The following is a 12433-nucleotide window of genomic DNA, read 5'->3' as shown; positions in this document are numbered from 1 at the left end:
AGCCAGATCGGAGGGGGTCTAGGAGAGAATGGGAGTTAAGGAATTCTAAGCATCGATTGTAGACGACTCGTTCTAGGATTTTGGAAAGGAAGGGTAGTAGGGAGATAGGGCGATAACTGGAGGGGGACGTGGGGATGAGGTACCTGAGACCCAGAGAAGTTAAGTGACTTGCCCATGGTCACACAGCAAATATGTGGCAGAGCCAGGTGTAGAACCCAGCTCCTTATGATTCCCAGGCCCGTGCTCTACCCACTAAGCCACACTGCTCCTCTATACAAAGCTCGACACATCTCCAGGAAGTCTTCTCGAATCGCTCATCCTCCCACCTGTCGTCCCTCGTTATTGGTTCACCCATAAGTCCATTTCCCTAAACACTTTTGTGAATTATCCACCCCAAACACAGCACTTACGTGCCTATCCTTAGTGTTGGTTGCCTTCCCTATCTGTAATTTACACGGGCATGAACGAGGCACAGTGAGCCTCTCCTTTCTTCATCATCTATGCCCTCGCCTCTGTGACCTTGGGACATCTGATATTCACCTCACCCCCAACACCAGAGCACTTAGGTACACATCTGCAAACTCTATATTATAAATTATTCATTTATTCATACTAATGTCTGTCTCCCCCTCTAGACTGTAAGCTCATCGTAGGCAGGGAACGTGTCCGCTAATTCTATTGTATCGTACTCTCCCAAGTGCTTAGTACAGTGCTTTTCACATAGTGAACGCTCAGTAAATACCACTGATTGATCCTTTCTTTCCTCTTATTCCTCCTTTTCAGTTCCTCCAATTTTTCTCACCACCCCTCCCCCCGCACTTCATCCTTGATGGGCCCTGTCTCCTCAACGCTCCATCACCAAATCCACGTCCCGCAGAGCTCTCCCAAACCCTACCCCAAATTCATTCCCCTGTTTGAACTGAAAAGTTAGCACTCCGGCTGGCCGTGACCCAGCTCCTTGTCCTTAGAGAAGCAGCGTGGCTTAATGGAAAGAGCCCGGGCTTGGGCGTCAGAGGTTGTGGGTTCCAATTCCGACCCCGCCACTTGTCAGCTGTGTGACTTCGGCCCAGTCGCTCAACTTTTCTGTGCCTCAGTTACCTCATCTGTAAAATGGGGATTAAGACTGTGAACCCCATGTGGGACAACCTGATGACCTTGTATCTACCCCGGCGCTTAGAAAAGTGCTTGGCACATAGTAAGCGCTTAACAAATACCAACATTATTATTATTATTGTTATCCAGCCAACTCAAAGAGTCTCTATCATCTTCAATATCCTTGTCACTTCCCACTTTTCTCCATTTTAAGGCTGGCCGTGAATAGAAGGACAACTCTGTCGTACATAGAACGGTATGTAGTATATAACAAGAAATAGTAATTCCACGTAGATATTTTCCGATCGCTGAAACGACTGGAGGAAGAAAATAGTCCCTATACCTTCTCCTGACTCTCCCTCCTCGGCCTTAGTGTGTGTAGGGCTCTGTATAGAGTGTGGCCTCAGCCACAAGCTATGGGCAGAAGAGGGAGCTGAGAATAAGCCTTTATTCCATGGCTACACTTGCTCCCTCTAAAGCAGGCTCAGAAATGGAAACTGAGAACTAGAAATGAGTTCTCAGAAACATGGATACCTAGAAAGGGCCTTACTACCTCAGTGGAACCCATCTGTCACCTTTAAAGTGGCATTTTGAATGCCTCTAACTACTGTGCATTCTCGATATTCAGTCAGTCTTGTATTTATTGAGCACCTATTGTAATTTAGCAGACACTTCCGTGCCCACAGCGAGTTTACAGTCTGAGTATAGAATCCTTACACCTTTTTCCACTGCAATTTTGGGAGGTACCATTTAACCGCCCCTAAACGTGAAGCTTTGAAAATGACGCACGCTGATTTTGAAAATGAACTTTTAAAATCCAGCTACGTAATTAGTGGAAATGAATTCCATTCAAAATAATCAATGGTTCTAATTTGGGTGGGGGCACCATTTAATCAGCCCTAAATGTGAAGCTTTGAAAACGACACACGCTGATTTTGAAAATGAGCACTGAAGATCCAGATATATAATTACTAGAAATGAATTACATTCAAAATAATCAATAGTTCTAAAAGAGGAATAGAGCGAGTAATTAATTCTGCACTCCAAGTAAAATTAAAAGTATGTTGATAGGCAAAAAATAATTCAGTTAAATATCATCTTACCTTGTGCACAAAAATTAATCTGTGACTTACAATATATAGCCTGCCTTCGGACAAAGCTCGAACATCAAAAAAGCCTAAATCCCATTCTACAGTATTCTACTACAAATACACTACTATTTTAATGGTAATCATTAAATCCTTACTCTATGTCAAGAACTGTCTTAAGTGCTGAGGTAAATACAAATTGATCGGATCAGAGAGAGTCCCTGTCCCACATGGGGCTCATAGTCTAACTAGGAAGGAGAAAAGGTACTGACTCTCCATGTTACAGCTGAAAAAACTGAGACACAGAGAAGTTAAGTGACTTGCCCAAGGTCACACAGCAAATAGGTGGCAGAGCTGGGATCAACGGTTCAAAGGCAGGAGCTCTTACGTTGCTTTCCACAAGAGAGGGTCATCCCACAGTCTCGGAATGCTTGAACGGAGAGAAAAACAACCCAACTCCTCCCTTCCTGAACTACGGTTGGGTCAAAACTAGATTTTGACTTTTCCCCTCCCTTCCTGAACTACGGTTGGGTCAAAACTAGATTTTGACTTTTCCCCTCCCTTCCTGAACTACGGGTGGGTCCAAATCTAGTTGACTTTACCTTTCCTGCTGCAGAGATTGTGGAAGGTCCCACACAGGTACTTATCCTTCCCGCTGTGCAGGTCGATATGGAGCTGATAGCCACGCAATCCATACTGCGGGTCAAGGTCATCCAGAAAAGGGTTGTGAGGAGGAGCGGCATACGGGCTTAGACAAGAACATAAACAGTGTTATACGGAATCAATAAATCAGTTGTATTGATCCCTGCCACTCTGCCATTTGTCTGCTCTGTGGCCTGGGTCAAGTCGCTTCTCTGCGCCTCAGTTACCTCAGCTGTGAAATGGGGAATAAGACCGTGAGCCCCATGTGGGACACGGACTGGGCCCCACCTGAGTAGCTTGCATTTACCTAGGTGCTTAGTACGGTGCCTGGAACACAGTAAGCGCTTATTAAATACCATAAAATTAAAATAAGTATTTATTCAGGACCTGCGGCTTGTAGACCACCATATTAAACACCAAGGAGAGTACGATACAATTAATAGACTTGATCCCTGCCCTCAAGGAGCTGCAAGCTTGGCCTAATGGATAGAGCATGGGAGTCAGAGTTAGGACCTGGGTTCTAATTCCACCTTCGCCACTTGCCCGCTGTGTGACCTTGGCAAGACACCTCACTTCCTCTGGGCCTCAGTCACCTCAGCTGAGAAATGGGAATTAAGACCGTGAGCCCCATGGGGGACATGGACTGTGGGAAACCTGAAAGTGCTTAACAAATATGATTAAAAAATTATATTTATTGAACACCGTATGCAGAGCGATATAATAAATGCTTGGGAGAGTAAAATATGTACGTAGACGTGATGCCTGATATCAAGAAGCTTACAATCTTTTAGAAGGGGAGACGGACCTAAAGTCATTATAGATAAGAGGATGGGAAGAAACACAGATTGGAAGAAATAAGTGAGGATAAAGAAATGAGTGCTTAAGCCCCACAGCCCTTATGAACCTATCTATGAATTATTCATATTAACGCCTGTCTCTCCCTCTAGACGTAAGATCTTGAGCATAGAGCTCGTCTAAAACCTCTGCTGTACTGTGCTCTCCCAAGTGCTTAATAACGTGCTCTGCACACAGTAATCACTCAATAGATTATAATTTAATTATAATTATAAATTATAAATTCTCTAATAAATTAGAGAAGCAGCGTGGCTCAGTGGAAAGAGCCCGGGCTTGGGAGTCAGAGGTCATGGTTTCGAATCCTGGCTCCACCATTTGGCAGCTGTGTGACTGTGGGCAAGTCACTTCACTTCTCTGTGCCTCAGCTACGTCACCTGTAAAATGGGGATTAACTGTGAGCCTCATGTGGGACAACCTGATGACCCTGTATCTACCCCAGCAGCTTAGAACAGTGCTCTGCACATAGTAAGCGCTTAACAATTACCAACATTATTATTAATAAATATCACTGATTGAGGTTCTTAGATGGCACAGAAGTGTTGAAATGATAACCACGGAAATATAAAGTGGGGAGAGTAGGAATCAATTGGGGAAGGCCTCCTTGGGGAGATATGATTTCAAAAGGACTTTGAAGATGGGGAGAGCAGTGGTCTGTTAAATGTGAAGGGGAAGGGATTTCCAGGAGGAAAGGAGGAGCAAGTGGTCAGCGGCAGGGGGCGGGGGGGGGGGGGAGAAGATGAAAATGGGGTCCAGTGAGGAGATTACCTGGAAAGAGATGAAGAAGGCAAGCTGGAATGTAGTTGGGAAAGCAGCATGGCCTAGTGGAAATAGCATGAGCTTGGGAGTCGGTGGATATGGGTTCTAATCCCGACTCGGCCACTCGTCTGCTGTGAGACCTCGGACAAGTCACCTAACTTCTCTTTGCCTCAGTTACCTCATCTGTAAAATGGCGATTAAGACGGTGAGCCCCATGCGGGCCAGGGGTTGTGTCCAACCCGATTACTAGCACTTAGAACATGGCACATAGTAAGCACTTAACAAATGCTCTAATTATTACTACTAATTATTATTTTTAGAATCTGTATGGAGAGCATGAGCGGACAGAACGGTAATGCCAATGGTCAGGAGCTTCTCTCTGATGTGGAGAGAAAGGGGCAACGAGTGGAGGTTGGTGAGAAGTGGGGAGACGTTTGGAGAACAACATTTTAGAAAAATGACTCTGGTTGCAAAGTGAAGGGCTGGAAAACGGCAAGTCTGGACCTGAGAGATCAGCAAGGAGGCTGATGTAATTGTCAAAGCAAGATCTATCCACTGAGGAGCAGCTCAGCCTGGAGGAACGAGCACAGGCCTGGGGGTCAGATGACCTGGGCTCTAATCCTGACTCCACCACTATGTGACTCTGGGCAAGTCACTTCACTTCTCCGTGCCTGATTCCTCACCTGTAAAATGGGGATTCAATGCCTATTTTCCCTCCCACTAAGACAGTGAGTCCCAGGTAGGACTGCGTCCAACCTGGTTATCATGCATCTACCCCTAGTGCTCAGAGTAGTGTTTGACACATAGTAAGTACTTAATAAATGCAATAAGAACAGTAATAATAATAACGAGAGTTGCCAGGACAGTGAGGTGGCTCTTCGGGTGGAGAAGAAGAGGCTGATTTTAGAAGGGGAGACCTGACGGGATCCGATGGCACACCGAATTTGGGGGTTGAAGGAGAGGGAGGAATGAAGGATAACGCCAAGTTATCTGGCCGGTGTTGTCCAACTTCACCGAGAAGCCCAGTGACAGAACTGCGATTAGAACCCAGGTTTCCTGACACTCATTCCTATGTTCTTTCCACTAGGCCAAGTTGTTTCATCACCTGCAAGCAGGAGAGGGTGCAGACTGATAGCTCCTGCCCTGGCCTACTGGAGCTCAGAAAGGTTACACATCTCTTTATTGCTGTATTGTACTATCCAAGTGCTTAGTAGAGTGCTCTGCACACAGTAAACACTCTATAGAAATGATTGAACGAATGAATGAAAGGAGTACAAATAGGAGTCCAATTCATTCAAGAAAACAATTTCAATTCCCAGTAGAATGAGGGACGTTAACTCCAACTGCCAGGGCGGCGGAGAGGACAGGGGAGACAAAACGCTCTTTCCTCAGGTAAACAGTTAAGAGGAGGAAGTAAATTCTATCCCAGCACTTACTACAATGCCCGGCACTTAACAAATACCATAAAAAACAGCTTGAAGACATAGCGTTACACCTCTCTGTATGATAACTCTCTCATCACAGGTTATCGCCCAACGAAGTAAATTAACAAAACAAGAATGTTCTTGTGAATTACTTCAGCAGGTCACCAGAATCTTTTAAAAAAAAATTTCAAGCCTACAGAGCTGTTTAACTAGCTAATTTATTTTACTTTTATTCCTCAGATGTAGAAGATAAATTGTACATACACCAAGCCTGAGCCCAAAATGCTCCTCTCCAGAAGATGATGACAATGAAGATTCGCCATAACAAAAGCCATTTCCTTCCCTTGCTGAAAAATTAATTACAAAGAATTCATTTTTCACCTGGAATAGCAAATTTTTCACAAGGTCTTCTTGAAGAACACAGCACATCAATCTTTCAGATATGTGTTATTTCTTATTATTGTAAGATTAGCAGAGTGCTCATGTATTATTACTGCTAATATATCCTTTCTATTTCATATGTCACACTGACAGGTGGGCCACAATCCCCAGGACGTTTCAGTACAAACTGTCCCAGCAGTCTTATTATAAAGTATGGGGGCACTTGGAAGTGACTGAAAAACTGACTGTGTATGATGATTCTGTGAAAACAAATATTTGCTGCTTCCAAAGTCTTATAATGAACACTATGTAAAGAAGAAGGGAAACCATTAAGAAGAATAAATGGCCCATATGTATCAATTAATATCCTTCATTCAGTCATCATCAGTGCTCTACTTATTAATCAAAAATCATTTTCCAATCTCCAGATTATTGCTTCCTATAACTTAGCGAGCCCATAATATAAAAATGGCACATTTTCTCAGTTTACCTATCAACTTCCACTTCAGAAGCAAACAAACCCCCAGATTTCTCCCTTTCCTCACTGCTGACAGGAAGAATGATGGCCCATATGCACTTGCCTGGGCAAGGCAGCCAATTCTGTGACCTGGACCGGGAGGACAAACAAGTAAGGACTCTGTAAGAGATATGGCCAAATCACGCCCATGCCAGAAAAGGCATTCATTCATTCATTCAATAGTATTTATTGAGCGCTTACTATGTGCAGAGCACTGTACTAAGCGCTTGGAATGTACAAATTGGTAACAGAGACAGTTCCTGCCCTTTGACGGGCTTACAGTCTAATCGGGCTTTTCCCCAAGCCACTGGAACAGAAAATGGAGCATTTACTATATATTGGGCGGTGGCGGGGAGCACTGGGACACAAGTAAGTGGAGAGGAGAAGAGTACTGATGCAGAGTACCCTTCCCTCTTGCCGCTTCCAAGGTCTGCTCGCCGGCGGTCTCCAACTCAGCTAGCACGGTAGGTAAAATGGCTGTGCCCAAAATCTCCAGCAGCCGTGGAAGTAGTCAGGACCCCCAAGGGGATGGGGGAAGGTTGGCAACGGTCACGACGACGATGACGACAATCTGCTGTTACCATCGTGCCTCGCCCCACTCCAAAACCACACTGGATACATCTTTCTATGTTTGTGTGGGAGCAAGTGCGAGTTTGTAGATACCAGCCTGTACTCTAGATTGTAAGCCTCTTCTAGGCTGTAAGCTCGCTGTGGGTAGGGATTGTGTCTGTTATAGTATTATATTCTACTGTCCCAAGCACCTAATACAGCCCTCTCCTCACAGAAAGCGCTCAGTAAAGATGACTGACATCCATGGATCTTTTTCTCTCTCTCCCTACCTCACTCAGTTCAACTACCCCGGATCCCACCTCTCCTTCTTCCCATCCCGTCCTATCTTCATCCCTCCCATCATCCCTCTTCCTCTTCCCATCTGTCCTTCTCTTTCCCCTTTTCCCTCCATCTCCATTTCCCTGCCCAAACCTTTCCTTCCTCCCTTTCATGCTTTATTCCTTCTCCTTTTTTTGAATCGCCAACCACTCTTGTGGAAGTATGGTCACTTCAGACTTGGCAAAAACCAAAAGTGAATTTGCATTGAGCCATTTCCACAAAACATATTAGATACTCCTATCCTGGCCTCTTCACCCACCCTCCGTCCACTTCTTGAGACATATACATTCACTGTGAGCAGGGAATGTGTCTCATATTGCTATATCGAACTCTTTCGAGCACTTAGTACAGTTCTCTGTGCCCGGGAAGTGCTGAACAAATACGACTGACTGATAAATATAAAGTTTCCCTTCAAAGGATGACTATTTGCCCAAGCATGGGCTTGGGAGTCAGAGGTCATGGGTTCAAATCCTGGCTCAGCCACTTGTCAGCTGTGTGACTTCGGGCAAGTCACTTAACTTCTCTGTGCCTCAGTTACCCCATCTGTAAAATGGGAATTAAGATTATGAGCCCCACGTGGGACAATCTGATCACCTTGTATCCCCCCCAGCGCTTTGCACATAGTAAGTGCTCAACAAATGCCATCATTATTATTATTATTATTTAACCTGAAACGTGTTTCTTCTACCTTGTGACCGACAAAAGCCTTAATTACGTATGCTTCTTGCTGAACAAAGAATGTATATTTGGTTTCCAGTTCAGATTTAAAGGCACAGAAAAAGCAGGCCAGCAGAAATCAACAAGTTAAAACTAAACTTAGAACAGGCATATACAAACAGGAAATAATAATAATAATGATAATAATTATGGTATTTGTTAAGCACTTACTATGTGCCAGGCACTGAACTGAGCACGAGACACTGTACTAAGCATAGAGGGAGACAATGATCCATGGGCACATTTGAAAGAGACACACATTTACATAAATGCAGGAATATCCACAACAACTTAGAAAAATAGAAAAACCCCGCTTCCTCTTCTCCCACTTTCCTTGATGCCCTGCAATCTGGCTCCCGCCCCCTCCGCTCCACTGAAGCTGCTCTTTCTAAGGCTACCCAAAGTCACCTCCTCGCCAAATCCATGTGCGTCCTCGACCTCTCAGTACCACGCACCACCTCCTTGTCCTGGGATCACTATCTTACCTTGGTTTCATTTAACACTGCCCTCCCCCTCTCCTTCTCCTCCTGCCTCCTTGGCCTCTCCTTCTCACTCTCTTTTGCTTTAGACCTCCCACCAGCTAAATGTGGGAGTCTCTCAAGTTCTGGATGTCCTTCCATTTTCCATTACACCCACTCCTTTGGAAGAGTCATCTGCTCCCATGGCTTCAACTACCATTCTTTCGCAGACGGTTCCCAAAGCTACTTCTCCAGTCCTGATCTCTTTCTGTCTCTGCAGTCTCACATTTCCTCCTGCCTTCAGGACACAGATGATTCCCCATCTACCTCTCCAGCCCTGATCTCTCTCCTTCTCCGCAAACTCACACTTCCTCCTGCCTTCAGAACAGCTCTACTTGGATGTCCCACCAACACCTCCTATTTAACATGTCTGAAACCAAACTCCTCATCTTTCCACCTAAAGCCACTCTCCCCCGACTTCCGCCTCACTGTTGGCGATAGCACCATCCTCCTGTCTCCGACGTCTGCAACCTCGGCATCATCCTTGGCATTAGCTCTCTCTCAGTTCGATTAATCAATCCATGGCATTTATTGAGTGCTTATCTTGTGTGCAGCACCGTACTAAGCACTTGGGAGAGTACGAGAGAGTTGGTAGACGGGACCCCTGCCCACGAGGAATTATCACATTCAGTCAGTCAGTCACCAATTCCTGTCAGTTTTATCTTCACAACATCTCTAGAATTTGTCCCTTCCTCTCTTCTCAGACTGCCACTTGTTTTCCCCGTCCCCAATCTCTTCCCTCTCCGGTCCATACTTGACTCTGTTGCCCAAATCACTCTCCTAAAGACTCATTCTGCACACATCTCATTCCAAAAAATCTCTGATATTTGCTCAACCGCCTCCACGAGATGCATTTTCACGGCAGAGATATTTCAGTTACTTCAGAATTCAGCTCAGCAAGCGGGAAGCAAAGGTATGATACACAAATGAATGTCCTCTCCGGGTTCTGGTTTGAAAGATATATCCCATAGGGCTCCGCGTACTTGAATTTACCCATCGTTCAGATTAGGGGAAAAATGAGGTCAGGGACAATATAACCGAGACGGCCAGTTCACCATTCTTACTAAATGAATATGGGAAACTCCAATCTTACCTTCCAGAGCCCAACAAGGAGTCCTGGGGCCAGATGGAAGAGCTGGATGAGTCTGTCAGAGCCAATCATCTTGGACCTAGATAGGTTACTCAGACAGTACTCAGCAATCAGGGAACGTCGCCGCGGTCTTTCGAAGACGAAGCACAATATGGTAAATAAAGGCAGGAGTAGGTTTCACCATTAACATAGTTACGTTTCTTTTCAGTTCATTAAAGCACCTTAGAGAAACAGCACCTTAAAGCACTGAATATTCCTAAACAAAGAGGTGTATGGACGCAGGATGACCAAATGGAAAGATCACAGGACTGGAAGCCAGGGTTCCCACCCCAGTTCTTCCACTTGTTCACTGTTGGACAAGTCACTTCACTTCTCTATGCCGCAGTTTCCTTATCTGTAAAATGGGAATGAAATACCTATTCTCTCTCCTCCTTAAAATGTGAGTCCCATGTGGGACAGGGACTTTGGACAATTTGATCATTTCATATCTACTCCAGTACTAAGCACAGCACGTGACACCTAATGAGTGCTTAACAAATACCACAATTATTAGAATTATGAAACCTGGGCTCTAATCCCAGGTTTGCCACCTGTCTACTACATGACCCAGGAAAAGTCATTTAACTTCTCTGTGCCTCAGTTTTCTTGTTTGCAAAATGGAGACAAAATACCTGCTCTCCCTCCTTGGACTGTAAGACAGGGACTGTGTCTGATTTGATTCTCTTGTACCCACCCCAGTGCTCAACAGAGTGCTTAGCACATAATATGTCCTTAATAATTAATTATAATCATTATATAGGGAAATGGCAAATCCAACACACTTCAGGCAAATTAGAAAATAGCATATTTCATCAGAGTATCCCTTTAATAATAATGTTGGTATTTGTTAAGCGCTTTCTATGTGCAGACCACTGTTCTAAGCACTGGGGTAGATACAGGGTCATCAGGTTGTCCCACGTGATGCTCACAGCTAATCCCCATTTTACAGATGAGGTAACCGAGGCACAGAGAAGTTGAGTGACTTGCCCACAGTCACACAGCTGATAAGTGGAAGAGCCGGGAGTCGAACCCACGACTCTGACTCCGAAGCCCAGGCTCTTTCCACTGAGCCACGCTGCTTCCGAGTGCATGTGCATTAATGTCTGTCTTCCCCGCCTCTAGACTGTAAGCTCGTTATGGGCAGGGAATGTGTTTATTATTTTCCCGTACTCTCCCATTTGCTTTATATATTCTCTGTACACAGTGAGTGCTCAATAAATATGACTGAATGAATGAACACTGGTTGTCCTAGTTGGTAAATTAGGCCCCGGCTGATCTTGTAGGAGGCTGACCGATTCTTCCCGGGCAATGGGAAGGCAAGTAAAGCAAATCACTGCGGGATGTGAGGTTTCCACGAGCCCAAATTCAGGAACTTGGCCCAATCCATCAGTTGCTTAGTCTGAGGCTGGCTGGAGTCCAGTGGGTCCAACCTTATTGACCTCCAGGCTCATCGCCCTCGCCAGTTGCTCCAGACGTTTAACTCCCTCCTCAAACCCCTTGTCTCCCAGCCTCCCCATCCCTTGTCCCCAGTGACCTGGCCACCTACTTCATTAAGAAAATTGACACTGTCACTTGTGATGTCCCTAAAATCTCCCCTTCCCCACCTCACCCTTCCCTGCTCCTGCCCCTTTTTCAACTCTCCCATCTTTCCCAGCGATACCTCTCGAGAAGATCAGCCCGGCGTAGTGGATAGAGCACGGACCTGGGAGTCAGAAGGTCATGGGTTCTAATCCCAGCTCTGCCACACGTCTGCTGCGTGACCTCGGGCAAGTCACTTCAGATCTCTGTGCCTCAGTTACCTCATTGGGAAATTGAGACTGTGAGCCCTAAGTGGGACAAAGGACTGCATACCAACCCGATTTGCTTGCAACTACCCCGGCGCTTAGTACAGTGCCTGGCACATAGTAAGCGCTTAACAGATATCATCTGTCTCATCTCCCTCCTATCATTCCTTTCCAAACTCCTTGAGCGAGCTGCCTGTACCTGCTGTCTCAAGCTCCTCTGCAGTTCTCTCCTTGATCCCCTCCAATCTAGCTTCCATCCCCTTCACTCCACAGAAACCAAGGGAGTGGGTTTTGATGGCGAATAGAAGGGACCCAAACTGAGCTCTGAGGCAATGTGACAGTTAGATGGTAGAGGCGGAGAAGGAGCCAGCAAAAGAGACTGAGAAGGACAAGTAAGAGAGATAGGAGAGAACAGTGTTGTTCACGCTGAGGTTAGATCATTCTTCCAGGAGAAGGGGGTGGTCCTCAGTGTCTAAATCAGTGGAGAGATCAAGAGGGATTTGAATGGAACAGAGGCCACCTGATTTGGCAAAATGGAGGTCACTGGTGACCTTAGAGAGGGCCGTTTCCATGGAGCGAAGGAGAAGGAAGCCAGATTCCGGAGGGTCAAGGAGAGAGTTGGAGGAGAAAAAGTGAGTGTGT

General features: G+C 45.6%; 1 protein-coding gene across 6 annotated transcripts in view; it reads right to left on the bottom strand.

The window, feature by feature from the left end:
* FBXO15 (F-box protein 15) overlaps positions 1–12433 on the bottom strand; it is a 40797-nt gene that overhangs the window by 7538 nt on the left and 20826 nt on the right. For 5 of the 6 annotated variants that reach the window (XM_029066319.2, XM_029066315.2, XM_029066318.1 and 2 more), the window contains 3 exons: positions 9972–10098; positions 6122–6204; positions 2783–2928 (listed from right to left, as the gene is read on the bottom strand). In XM_029066319.2, the coding sequence (XP_028922152.1) occupies positions 2783–2928; positions 6122–6204; positions 9972–10098 (356 nt within the window). The remainder of the gene's footprint in view (positions 1–2782; positions 2929–6121; positions 6205–9971; positions 10099–12433) is intronic. The other variant, XM_029066320.2, reaches the window with a different exon arrangement.

This window comes from Ornithorhynchus anatinus, chromosome 5, assembly GCF_004115215.2.
Source record: "Ornithorhynchus anatinus isolate Pmale09 chromosome 5, mOrnAna1.pri.v4, whole genome shotgun sequence".
NCBI lineage: Eukaryota > Metazoa > Chordata > Mammalia > Monotremata > Ornithorhynchidae > Ornithorhynchus > Ornithorhynchus anatinus.
This window is presented reverse-complemented; position numbering and strand designations above follow the sequence as displayed.